The following is a 13,762-nucleotide window of genomic DNA, read 5'->3' as shown; positions in this document are numbered from 1 at the left end:
AGAGAGCACGAATCATCACAGCGGGTACTTTGTTGCCTTCTTAACCCTTTTAAAACTTCTATTCCATATAACACAGTCCCTCAAGTTTTAAAACATTCCGCATGGGTCTTTTAAATCTACCACACATTGGGAGAAAAAATTGAATTCCTGCACCCAAACCATCATCGTTGCCTGCAGTTAAAACCCAATTCCAGAATCTCGAGCTAGTGGAATAAGAGAATGTGATAACCGCAGGGGTGTCACCACAAAATACACCTGTTTCGAACCTCAGGGCTCCGGAGGTTGATAGTAGCTATAGCAGCCTGACTCCCACTGATAAAACCCTACTGGTTACATGTAAGGCTGGTCAGGCTGGGCTGATGGAAATCACAATCTCATTAAAGCGAAACTCTGCCAGGCTTTCCTGGAAGTGTGCAGTGGGCAGGGAGGCGCAGATGCCCCACCGCACACTGAATATCCAGACACACTGTTCTTGCTTCAAGCCTCTTTGCCTTCTGACCCCTGCAATGTTTTTTTCTTAAATTCTGCCCCTTTTCTTAATCAAAAATTAATTTGTGGTTTTGTAGCTTTTCATCTCTTGTAGCATTTCATTGTATCTTCTAGGAAATGTGTTGTCTTTGGCGCCTTTGTCTGCAGGTGTTGCTCTCTCTCTAATGCTCATTTCATTTCAAATGCGCTGAGCAACTGGACTGAAATCTAAAAATACTTTTGTATTCATATTTCTCTACCTCCACCCCGCCCATGCATTTTGGGCTCCTCGTCTTGTCTCCGATGTTTATCTCTATGGTATTATATAGTGGGCTGAAATGCTTCATTGAACTTCTGTTAGTGGAGAGTTTTGTAATTAAAATTAATAAAGTAAGTTGGCCTTTTTGGTGAAGGCTTTTTTTATGCGGTTCTCTTCTGTTCCTAGTGACTACTAAATCTACTTCAGCAGCTTGGTGGAGGCAAATGATTGATGAAGGCGGAAGTAGGCGGATGTCTGTTTTCCCCAGCCTAGATATGAGCCTCAGATTCCATGCAGAAAGGCAGGCAGGACTACCTCAGAACCGGAAAGGGCTGGGCTACTTGAGAGTCTGGGCTTTAGGTGGGAGAGAAACAACCGTGAAAGTGGTTTGGGGTGCAGAGTCTGTTGAATGTGCTTTTGGTTAATTCCTTGCTTGAGGGCCTTGATTTAGGGAACATCGTTCAAAGTCAGAGCAAACACCTGTAACTGGACAAGCATATTCTAGTGCTAGATGAGAGCTGGGTGCTAACAGAACTATCAGTGCAAGCCATGTTGGGCAAGAACACTGGGGTCAGCGCTGCTGGAGCAAGTGACAGGAGAGCCTTGGGGAATCATCACTGTGGATGACACATGTGCTGTGAGACATAATCAGGATAAGAGATCAAGAGATGTGTAATTGAAGGGAGGAGCACCAGAGCAGAATTTAATGTGCTTTTCTTAACTCATCCTTGCAATAACTTTCTCATTCTCTTGTAAGGTTTGTGGGATTGTCAATTAATAAGCTGGTCGTATTGGTCCTCCCATTTGGGGGTTTGGCAAAAACGATCAAATAGGTGAGACTATTCTGAGGACTCTCTTGACTTTTCTGGCCTCGTTGCCTTCCTCCTTTTGCTGCGCTTCACTTTTTTCCAGAGACATCTTCAGACTCCCAGCGTTCACCTTTTTTCCACCACTCAGAGACTCCCTTTGCTTCCTCACTCTCTTGCATTCTTTTCCCTGACACCCACTGTTTCTGGTAAAAATGTGCCCCACATAAGGCACCTTCCCTTATTTTTTGATTAAAAGCCAAGATAGAAATGTGATGGTTCCTTCAGTGTATAGCATGTTGGAGGAAGAAAAAAGACAAAAACAAAAACAAAAACTAGTGTAGAATATTTTAGATGGGTGGATTGTCTTTCTCTCTTTTTTTTCCTGTCTAAACAGAGTTTTGGAGTGCTGTGTTGGATACTGACATCTTAACTTTCCATCATAAATGTGCCTTATGTTTTTCTTGAGTGTGTCAATCTTACTCCATTTTGGAAAGCCCTCTTAGGTTTACCAAATCTAGGAGGCGTGAGGTCACCATGTTACAGGAAGAGGGAAGGATGCTGCTAGCTGCCATCACCTGTCACTGGCTTTGGGCAGAGGCCTCATAGCCCTGGCCTGGGGACTATATCTCTCAGTACTCAGAGCAAGGCTTACACTGAGGCCAAGAACTGGGTGACGCAGCTCCACAGTCAAACCTTTAACCCTACAGTTACATCTTCTGTAGCTTTTTTCCTAGTTCTGGTTGGTTCAGGGAACCAAAACATTTATAGTTGCTTTCCTCTTCCCTGTGTTCTCATACCTGCAAAGGTGTGTTGCGTGCAGCTACAGGTGTGTGTAAAAGCCTGTTTAGAGGACCAGATTTGCCATTCGGGGCCCTCCCGATTCTTTATAAACTTCCTGTTCTCTTCTGTTGTGTCATCTTTGATGAGCTCCCTGCTCATGAGCATGACAGTGGACCAGAGAGTAAAAGGCGATTGATATCTGGCTACTTGATTTTACTGTCAGTCAGCAGCCACATGGTAATGTTTTGATCCCAGTGTCCTTTTCATTTGTACCTTCCTGGCATGTTTTTGACCATCTTTCTACTTTAGACCTTTCTGAATCACGTTCTATAAGTGAGGCATATTTTCTCAACTGTCAGACACCATCAGTAGTAAAACACACCGTTATCCTTTGTGCCACTGGAAAGAAAAGGCTGCCAATTAAATTGTGACACACCATTGACTGTAAGATAAACTCCAACTTCAGAGATGTTAAAATGTGAAAATTAGGTATGTCTTAGAATTACTGAAATATGGTTTAGACTTGCATTTTGTTTTATAACACAAACTTGAGACTCTCTTTCAGTAGAGTAACATAGTCCATTTATTTTTTCTTTAAACTGGTGTGTGTTTATTTTTATTAGTCTTTTTTATGCTTTTTGTTTTTATGTTTCCATGATGTTTTTTTTGTTTTCTATTTTGCTACACAAGTTGTATTTCCTTTACTCTTCTATAGTGTTTTGGGGGAAAATATGTAAATTCTAATAGTGGTTCCATTACATTTTTCATAAGCATTCTTTCACCTACATTTTTGTAATGGTCAAAGTCAAGAATGCCACACTACTTTTTGACTCTCTCCTTTAGTGATGATGATTCAGCATACTTTAATTTCTTTTGTTTCTCTGCTATACTTAACTGATTTTTGGTAATATAATGTGGAGGCTATTGTTATTAATATTTTAATATTAATTTAATACTTAATAACGTGTGCTAATGATTAAATCCTTTTAAAATAATTTTTAACTTAATGTTCAATTATGTACCCATGTTTAGAAAAATTACTTAAATTTTGTTCCAGGGCACGGACTAAGTGAGGTGAGTAAAGCACTCGCCATGAGCCTAGGGATGCCGAAGTAATGAGGATAAATGATGCTTTAATGTGATATTTTTAAACCAAAATTAATAACAAAAAATCCAGAATGAACAAAATAGCTACATTTTAAATAAAGACAGGATTTGGCAGGATGAGGTAAGTGAGACCAAGTCCTGTAAGACTTTTATTTTTTTTTGGGAGGGGGGACATTAATTTAAAATTTTAAAATATTGTGTGAAAATATTATTTATTTTGATTACGAGTGTCTTGGTGCCTCTTTAAATTTTACACCCGAGGCGAGTGCCTTTTTTTTTAAACCTCAGCCTACTCTCACAGCCTTGCTCAGCTCTGTGTTTAACTGGCTTCATTGCTCACCACTGGTCCTTTCATACGTGACTTCTCCAGTCTTGAGCTCTTAGATCTTCATTTCTTTGTATATTGCTATATGTCTTCAAGTAGTTTTCTTCTCCCAGAAGGTTTCCCTAGTCTCTGCAGTGCTGCTGAGAAGACATACAGTGTAAGTTTGAGTGTGGGCTCTGGGGCCAGGCTGACTGGGTTTTAATTTTGATCTTACTACTTAGTAGGTCTGCGTGCCTCTGTTTATCCGTCAAGTGGGCATAATCGTAACACCTACCTCATGGTTCGTGATTAGGATTAGATGAGTTAACACATGTAAATTGTGTACAGTAGTGCTTGGCACCTAGTAAGAGCTCAATAAATGTTGACTCTTTTTAAGCAGAGGAAAGATAATTTGGCTGAGAAAGAGCATTGTTCCCCAGCCCTTCACCCATTCTACCACAATATGTAGACTTTTATTTGCATTCTTCTCTTCATCTATTCACCTTCTAGCATTTAGCGTTATAGCAAAATTCAAAACAAATTTGATTTTTTTTTCCTTTAGGGCAAGTCTAATTTTTCTGCCTAAGTGAATGGAAAATTTTTCTCTTGATTTTTGTTACTCCAGAATGTTGCCAAACTTCATGAGCTAGGCATTCACTGTACTATTCTGTCTGCCTACTTGTGTATGTGTTTGAAATTTCAGTCATAAAAAGCCTAAGAGAGTATTGCTGAGCTATGTCTAAATGAGAGTCTTTCCCATTGATTTTACTGGAATGCGGTAGACTTTTCAGCAGTACCCACAGCTCTCCATTCAGCTCAGGCTGTGTATCTTTACTTCTGTATCATTGCTTATTGTTTCTTTTCCATGTTCTGATTTCTGTCCTTCAGCATCTTTAGGATTTCTGTTGCACATCATCTCTTATATTCTGTCTTGTTTTTGTCTTTGTGCCTTTTACAACTGCACACTGGTAGAATTTCCTTATGTTGACATGTTCCTTATTTGACTTTTATACAGTGTTATTTCTATTTTTTCTTGATTTCAGTGTTCATTTTAATTCTAATGCTGATTTAATTTCCTCATAATAATTCCATAATGCATCAATCTCCTTTTTCACCTCAGCCTATTTTCTTCTTCTAGCTTTCTGTTTTTATTTCATAGAGGCTGCTTTATCCTGTATTGTGCTGTGGATACACCTTTCCTGATGTTTTCTCTGACACCTTACATGAGAAATATCAGAGATATATTCTTCTAAGCCTTCTGAGGATAACTTTGCTCCATACAATCCTTTTCATTCACTCTCTATTGAAATTTTCCTCCTTCATCCTCAAACAAGACATGTCTATCCAGATTTCCAGACCAGTGCTTATTTATTAGAGCAGCTGGACTGGTCTGAGATGGACTTCTCTTTGGTCCTCACTCATTGGTTCTTTGATACTCTGAATCCATAAAATATATAGAAAACTACATTCCCCATTATGCTTTGCTACTTTCAGTCATCCTGTCCTGGTCTTTGTCTATCACAGGATGCAGTGTATCACTGCTTGGCCAGACTCTACTTCCTGCCCCCTTGTTTTCTCGGTTATCATCTCTGAGTGATGGTGGAATGGAGGGAAGAGAGGGACAGAATTGAAGTGTCGGAATAATGGAGGGAACATTGTCCTGATTGGCACGGCGAGCAAATCTCATATTTCCCCTAGTGCTTTTTAAACTTTCCTAATTAATTTAGAGGACAGTTACTACTTGTATAATAAAACAAAAAAGTCATGCCCCTATATGTATGAGACAGCTGCCCAGTATTTAAGATCTGAATCCAACTTCAGGTCTCTGGGCAAGAGTTGGTCAGCAGGATGGGTAAGAAGTGTCGTTCCCCCTTTCTTATGGCCGATTCTGGTGTCTTGAACCCTGGATTGGCTTTCTTAGTCCAGCCCCACCTGCCTTATTATTTGTGGGGATTCCTCCCAAGTCTGGTCTTAGTTCATCCTGCAGCCTTTCATCTTTTGTAAATGACATCAAGGACCGATATATGGATGTCTTTTTGCTATTAAAAATAATCGTGGTAAAATACACATATCAAAAATTTCATCATCAACCATTTTTAAGTACACAGCTCAGTAGTGTTAAGTACATTCACATCGTGTTACCCATCTCCAGCACTTCTTTCGTCTTGCAAAACTGAAACTCTACCCATCAGACAATGACTCCCCATCTCACCGCGCCCACCTCCGGCCCTGGTCCCAGCCACTTGTAACCACTATTCTACTTTCTTTTTTCCATTTTTTCCTTTTTAACTTTTAGGATGTTATGAAATGTATTTTTCTTGAAATTTACTATCTCTGACAATCCGAAGTTATTCATTCACTCTGCATATATTTATTGATCACACACTCTTTGCTAGACCATGTTCTAGGTTCTAGTGACACAGCCATGAGCAAGGGCAATATTGTCCCTGCCTTCAAGAATCTGACATTTTAGGGAGGAGAGAAAGACAATAGACAAATGAGCAGGGTGATTCCAGATAGTCCTAAGTGCTATGAAGACAGTAAGCTGATTGATGTAACAAGGAGTGCCTTTGGGATGCTACTTTGGCCAGGGAGATATCAGGGGCCTTCCGTGACCAAGTGACATTTAGCTGACCCCTGGATTTACATAGGAGACCTCTCCTCCATATAGAAGAACTGGAGGGATGGCACTCTGAGCAGAAGAAACAGCAGGCACAAAGGCTCTTGACTGGAATGAACTTGGCACACTTGAAAAATGGAAAAAATATCAGCATGGTGAGCAATGAAGAGAGAATGAAATGAGGCTGGGCAGTCTTGCAAGCCAGGCAGTTTAGATTATGTTTCAGTTGCAACGAGAAGCCACTTGAGGCTTTTAGGAGCAGAGCTATATGATCTAATACTTCACATTAAAAAAAAAAAAAAGATTTCCGCATACAAATATGCTTGGGTTGGATAATATTGCACACACTGACACACATGCATAAGCACATGTACGGCCTTTTCATCTGCCTCTGTTGTTTTATTTCCATGGATGAGATTCCCTGTGGGTGTTAAAAGTTTGAGATACTTGTGGATTTTTTCTGAGTAACTCTGGTGAAAAAACTGATAGATATGATTACTTTATGGATGGAACATCTGAGATGCTGGAAGGTTGAGTTCTAGTTCACATGAGGCAGTCTCCACGTCATCCTACCTTTTCTTAATCACTTATCCCTACTCTTCAGCTGAGTTTTGGACCTATTCTAATTCCTATGGCAGAACTGCTATTAATGGGGTAAAGAAATCCACCTGATTACTCCTGTCCCCAATAGTAAGCAAATACAAATATTCTATGATAATCCATCACTCTTTAAAAAACAATATTAGAGTTAGTCTTTTTTTCCCTAAAGGTTGGAGAAGGATTAGAAAAATGCTTTTGGTTTACCAGATTGGTGTCGATACAAAAGTTTCGTGCTAGAATGGAATGACCACATCTGTTCTTTAGTGATGGGGCTTCCTGACTTCGGCCACATCGGCCATGTCTAACAGCAGAGGTGACGTCACATGGTCACACTGCAGCCATCTTTTCTGAACTGTGGCTATCATATCAAGTGGTATCAGACCACATTTCAAGCAGACCATTTTTGATAAAATTTGACTTTTTTTTTTTTATTGTAAATGTTTTTAAAAATGTCTTAAGGAGTTAAAAAATAAGGAAAACACCTTTAAGAAAATTTGTCTTTGGTAAAATGTGAATTGTGTGTCCAAGGATGGGGAGAAAAACGGCCTGTGGGGATTCTGAGACTGCCGTTATACAGAAACTAGTTTATAAATAGATGATCTGATTCTACACTTGGCACGTCGTTCAGAACAAGCCCCACTTAAATCTACCGTGGTCCACTCAAAACTGGGCCCGTTTCAAGTCAGTCTCCTTAAACAGTGAGGTACAGATATTTTTTGAGCTATAAATGTTTCATTTGGAAAATACTTGGCATCAACCTAAGTCTTTATTTCAGAAAACATCCTGGGATGGCACGGGCCCAAGTCACACTCCACAGAGCAGCTGAAAAATGGGACGTTTGGCTCTTTGCCATCAGCCAGTGCCAACATAACCTGGGCCATTTTACCAAACTCTGCTGAGGATGAGCAAACCTTACAGCCAGAGCCAGAGGTAAGCTAGTGGTCCTCTCTTAGCACTTTCATGGCTTGTGTTATTGCTTGTTCAGAAATATAGTAATTATATTTGTAACTTGCTCATCTCTTTGTTTTAAGAGGAGACAAATTATAAAATGGAAGCATTGCCTGGAGAGACAAAAATCAGCCCTGTGCACGCCTGGCATGTCTGTTCTTGTGTCTGGCAGCTGCCGTGGGTGAATTGTGATTTTACCAATGAGGAATCTCCTGTTTTCATGGAAATTGGAGTCATTTCAACTTCAAGTGGGAGAAATTCTAACATACCCATTAAAACTATGCCTATTGATGTGATGGGAGCAGTTACAATATATTATGTCACTCCCCTGAATAATGGCTTTTCGTGTGGTTCGTGCTAACATAAGCTCCTGCCTCACATGCTCGACCCCTGCATGCTACAGACCCGGGCCAGGGTCCGTGGGGCAGTGGCTGAGACTCCTTCTAGGCGTTGTATTGCAGTCCAGGTCCATGCCACAGGGGACACCTGCCCCGCCTGGTTAGCGGGGAGCAACCCCTGCAGAGGTCAACGACCAGCCAGGCTCTGACAGGCTTCCTGGACTAGGTCGTCTGCCCACAAGACTCTCCCGACAGTGCCGCTCGGTGGCAGCTGGAAGGAAGCCAGTGCAGCACTTCCTTTTGTCACTTTCACTTTGCATCAGGAGTGAAGTTTTGGTTTTTACTTTTTCTTTCGATTCTCACGTCCCATTGACCTGATCTCTTGAACTGGGCCGATGCCTACTTTCACTGTCTGTTAGATGTTATTCTTAATTTTATTGAAATCACCTTAGCTAGACAGTTGTAGAACACTCACAAAATCTGTTTTGTAGGCTTGAAATTCCCAAGGCAGCTTCTTCAATCAAATGATCTTGGTTACCACCTGAAGGATTTTTCCAAGCTTCACATGATTATATTCTCTGACAGGGACTGGGTAGCTCTTAAAGAGGCAGGATCAGCCTACCTGCAAATATTGCTCACTATCGTTATGGTACTCTTGCAGGGTAAGAAATGAATAGGGGACGTGAGATTTTGAAACTCATTTGCTTCTACCTGTACAGTGAGTTTCTGGTTGAAAACACTTGCAGCTGGTTTGTAGGTGAACTTGAACGTAAGTTGGCAGCTGTTGTAAGTGGTGGGAGCCCGGTTGTCGTAATGCCCTTCTGAGATTTTTGGGTGGGGTGGGATTTGAGGCTGGAGTGCTTAGCTGCTAAAGAGTTGAAAAATACAATCCCCTTCATTTCCTTGGAAAAGAACCGTTGTGGGTTCATACCATAATAAATATAAAGTCTTACTCTAGGGAGAAATGAAAAGAGTAGAGAAGTTACTAGATTTTGGTAATGCTTTTTTAGAGCCTCACTCTCAGCCGCATTCTTGGGCAAAATCTAACCGAGGCTATAACCTGATAAGCTTACTTATTAGGGCTCGTGGTCTTCCTTTTTCTGTGAATCCTCCTTAATGTTTGTTCTGCCTTTCCCTGATGGATGCTTCCTCTAAGTCAAATTTGAGAGGCCAGTTCTGTTCTTTTTACAAAGAATCATTGCCCATTTTGCTTTACCAGTCAGTAACATTGGCAGAAGACAGTATATAATTGTCCATAAGAAATAACTAACTTCCAACCTGGACTTTTAAAAAAAATACCCTGAAGGGAAACTAGGGAGAACCTTTTATCCCTTAAGTTAGGAACAGTCCTCAGTTTCTCATTGTCATTTTTGCCCTTACTCCTTTTGTGAAAGCAACATTAGAAATTGTTTGTAAGAGACTTACTGGAGTATGATAGGGGTGTGATGGTGTTTTGATGGTTTTCCGAGGAGGGAAAATCAGTTCTTTTGCAGACTCACCTCATTTTTTCCAGTGACAACTCTGGGAGATGATTCTTGAAACCCAAACAGCTACTGTTGATTGGACCTTATTTTTATTTTAGGCCATTGTACTCTGTCGCATTTTTTTTTTTAAGAGTTAAAGAAGCGAGCAATATCCACCCAATAGTTTTCCTGTCAGAAAAAGAAAAATGTTTCCATTGCCTCCTTTTTGTAAAACTTGGAGAAATAACCCAAGAAGGAAGGAGGTGAAATTCCTAAAGGCTGAAACTTCCTTGTGAGAAGGTTCCTTAGCCCTTTCAATATAGAGAATATAGTTACTATATGAGTGATCATTGGGAAACTAAGAATTGTAGTAATCGTTGTAATTTAGCTAAACTTTTCTTTTGGATTATTGTTTTGATTGCGTTAGGTCTTTAGTATTAATAGACATAAAAGGTACTTATCTCTATAACATCACCAAGCAGTGAACTCAGTCTAGTTCTCATCACACACAAACTGGGTGTCCTGGTCTGACACTGTCTACCTGTAGGTAGGACCATATCCCACTAGTTAAGGGCTCAATCCTACAAAATGCCTACCCCAACACACATCAGATGTCATTTGCAAGTTCAGGTTGTCACCTGTGCTTCTGATCAACTAACTATAGATTGGAGGTTCCCATGTTCTTCTCTTCAGATTTGATTAATTTGTTAGATTGGCTCACAGAACTCAGAGAAACATTTACCAGTTTTTTATAAAAGGATATAATTCAGGAAAAGACAGAAGATATGCACAGGGCAAAGTATGGGAGAAGGGTCTGGAGCTTCCATGCTGTCTCCAGACGTGCCACTCTCTCCGCCCCTCCCCCTGTTTACCAGCCCAGAAGCTCTCTGAACCCTGTTCCTTTGGGTTTTTATGGAGGCTTCATTATATGGGAATGATTGATTAAATCATTGGCTATCAGTCTTCAGCCCCTCTCTCTCCCCTCCCTGGAGGTTGAGGGTGGGAGAGGAGACTGAAAGTTCCAACCCTCTAATCTGGCTCCATTGGCATCCATTCTCCATCCTTGGGTTACCTAGGGGCTTTCTAAAAGTTACCTTAATAACAACAAAAGACATCTTTCTCTCTCTCATCTTTTAGGAAATTCTTGGGTTTTAGGAGCTCTCTGCCAGGAATGGAGACAAAAAACAAATATATTTCTTACTATAAATCACAGTGTCACACTCCCCTCCTTTGGTTCTGGCTTACCATAAAATAACTTACAGGTGTCTGGAAAATTAATGCATTTCCAAGATTAGTCTGTTTAATTCTCATCAGAATAAAACTCGAAGACCAGTGTGTATTTAATATACAAGTTCAAGAGTGATCAAATGCAATGATCTTAAATTTTTATTCTGGGGCTAGAACTAACTGTGAAAACAAAATATTATTCCATAATGAAATGAATTAAGATCTTGGTTTTACCCATTAGTAGGACAATTTTTTTTACTCTTACCATCATTTGAGATTTAGACAGAAAAAGGTTTTTGTTGTGCTTTCTTCATTAAAGAATGCCTTGTTTTAGGACAGGATAAATGGTGATTGGGGACTTCCTGGGGACCAACTCTTCTAATATTGGGATCTTCATTCACAGTGGAAACCTTTGTCCCAGAGTTTCTTATGGCTAAGTTTTTAAATGCATGACAACTCTTTGTCCCAGAGTTTCTTACGGCTAAGTTTTTAAATGCATGACAGCTTTATAAATGTATTTGTGTGAGATTTGGAAGCCTGAGATGGAGACAAGTTCCTTCTGCTGGTGCTGCTGGCAGCAAGGTCATGGAGATGTGAGTGTTCAGAGGCAGTCACAGGGGCCAGACTCATTGTTCCAGGGCCTTCGCCCCACATGCCTCGGTGTGATGAGTTGTCGTGGTGGCAGCAGCTTCCCAACATTTGGATCATGGTGCCTATGGTGCTGTGTCCTCGAATTAAAAAGTCTAAGGGGGACTTCTGCTCCTCCAAGTCTTTTAATGATTCTGTAAGCACCTAATTCCAACACCAAATCCCTTTCTGATTGAAATACATGGGGTAGTTTCTGTTCCCTGCACTGGGCCATGACTGGTCGGGCTGTTGGAATAGGAAGGTGGTGGGGTGAGCCCAGGTGTGGGGAGGCACACGGAGACAATCCTGAATGATAGAGCTCACATGTAGCCATGTAGACCCACCTTTCTGGCAGATGTGACTGAGGAACAAAACTTAAATTTTTCTTAAAAGTCAAGTTAATTAATTTATAAATAAATTCATCATTATACTTGTATCACTTTAAACAAATCAAAATCTAGAACGGTTCCATCACTGGCCAGAATTCCCTTGCATTCCTTTATAGTTAACTTTGCAGTCACTCATCTGTTTTGTCTGTACAGTTTTGGCTTTTCTAGAATGTCATAGATGAACTCACACAGTATGTTGCCTTTTGGATTTGGCTTCTTCTGTTTAGCATAATGCATTGGAGGTCGATCCCTGTCGTTATGTTAATCAATAGTTCCTGACTTCTTATTGTTGCGTAATATCCAGGGGATCCAGAGTTTGTTTGAAGAACATTTGGTAAACTTTAAAAACTGCCTCAAATCCCCCTTGCATAAAAGAGAAACAGAGGAGCATTTAAAAATAATGTTGTGCTAATCATTTGAGGCAAATTTATAGTACCAGACACCTCCCTTTGGCCTGGAGGGATAAGATGGTTAATCGGTACTATTAATCCCTCCCCTGGAGACGTGAACAGAGCATCTTTAAGCCTGGGCCTTGAGAGCTTGCTGTCAGCTCCTATCAGCCCCTGGGCTGATTGTTTCATTAGAAGCTTTGCCTGGTTAATTGTCTGAATTGCAGTGGCAATAATGCTATCAAGAGACCACATGCAACTACACCCCCAAAAGCTAGCAGGTTTAGAAAGACTTCTCATGATGTCCCTAAGTACTGAGCACTAGATCAGCATATAAATTAGCCAAGTGGGATTTGGTTAGAAAATTGCAGAATTGAATTTCCAAGTAAGCATGTCAAACTATCTCCACCTTCCCCAAGGTAAGAGCTTTGTTTTATGAATAAAGGAAGGAGATAGATATAAAGGATTTCACTGAATTTTGCCTCAGGAAGAATTTTCATGTCCTTGATTGAATTGTCATTTTAACACTGAACTTTTGAACCACTTAACAACACATAGAGCTGACATTTTGAAGTCCTCAGACATTCAGGTTGAAGCCTGGCCAGGTAATTCCGTCCACCCATTTTTATCATCTCCTTATTCTTCAACTCCACGATACATAAATGTATAGGTAAGTGTTGATTGAGGGTATCAGGCATGGGATGGTGACAGATTTTTGAAAATAAGGTAATGTGCTGTTTTGATCCTTTGGATAATTCTTTTAACACACATTTTCAGTCTTAAAAGTTTGTTCAAAATATTTGACACATTTATTGTCAGCTGTTTGACCAAGGAGTGAGATAGCTATCATTGACTTATCATTGTTGAAAATGTATTGAATTCTGTGATAACTCCACAAAGTTTAATTCCAAGTGGTTGCTATGTAGGAAGTGTCTTTTAAAACATTTAGAATTTGTTACAAGTAGGTTTGTGTTTGGTGTGATTACCCTTCCCGCCCACTCCCCACCCTGTCATCAGGTGGTCTGATTGCCATCTCCTCCCTAGATCCTGGAGAACAAACACACTTTTTAAATCTCGCAGCTTTGGAATCACTAAATCTTAGGACTAGAGTCGTCTTTAGGGGTCAAATGGCCATTCCCCAAACTGGAGTGGCTGACTAACTTGCCAAGAGTCACAAAACTGGTCAGTAGTAGAGACAACATTGATATCCGGACTTCTTGCTCTCAAGCCCGTGCCCTTTATTATATACTGTACCATCTCCTATATCCAGTAGGATTCTTATAGCTGCCAGTAAGAACCCAACAATTAACAGCTCAAGCAGGTTGATTTTCTCACACAGTAAGAATTCTGCCAGTTAGTGGTTCCAGGTTTGGTACAGCAACTAATGATGGCCTCAAAGAAGATATAGGCTTCTGGAAAACAGTATGGAAGTTG

At 40.4% G+C, this 13,762-nt stretch overlaps 1 protein-coding gene across 1 annotated transcript in view; it reads left to right on the top strand.

Annotated features, from left to right (window-relative positions):
• The window catches only part of OSBPL10 (oxysterol binding protein like 10), a 252,541-nt gene that overhangs the window by 181,971 nt on the left and 56,808 nt on the right, over window positions 1-13,762 (top strand). Inside the window, exon 7 of the mRNA XM_011361186.2 lies at window positions 7,723-7,877. Coding sequence (XP_011359488.2) covers window positions 7,723-7,877 — 155 coding nt within the window. The remainder of the gene's footprint in view (window positions 1-7,722; window positions 7,878-13,762) is intronic.

This window comes from Pteropus vampyrus, unplaced genomic scaffold, assembly GCF_000151845.1.
Source record: "Pteropus vampyrus isolate Shadow unplaced genomic scaffold, Pvam_2.0 Scaffold1, whole genome shotgun sequence".
Lineage (NCBI taxonomy): Eukaryota > Metazoa > Chordata > Mammalia > Chiroptera > Pteropodidae > Pteropus > Pteropus vampyrus.
This window is presented reverse-complemented; position numbering and strand designations above follow the sequence as displayed.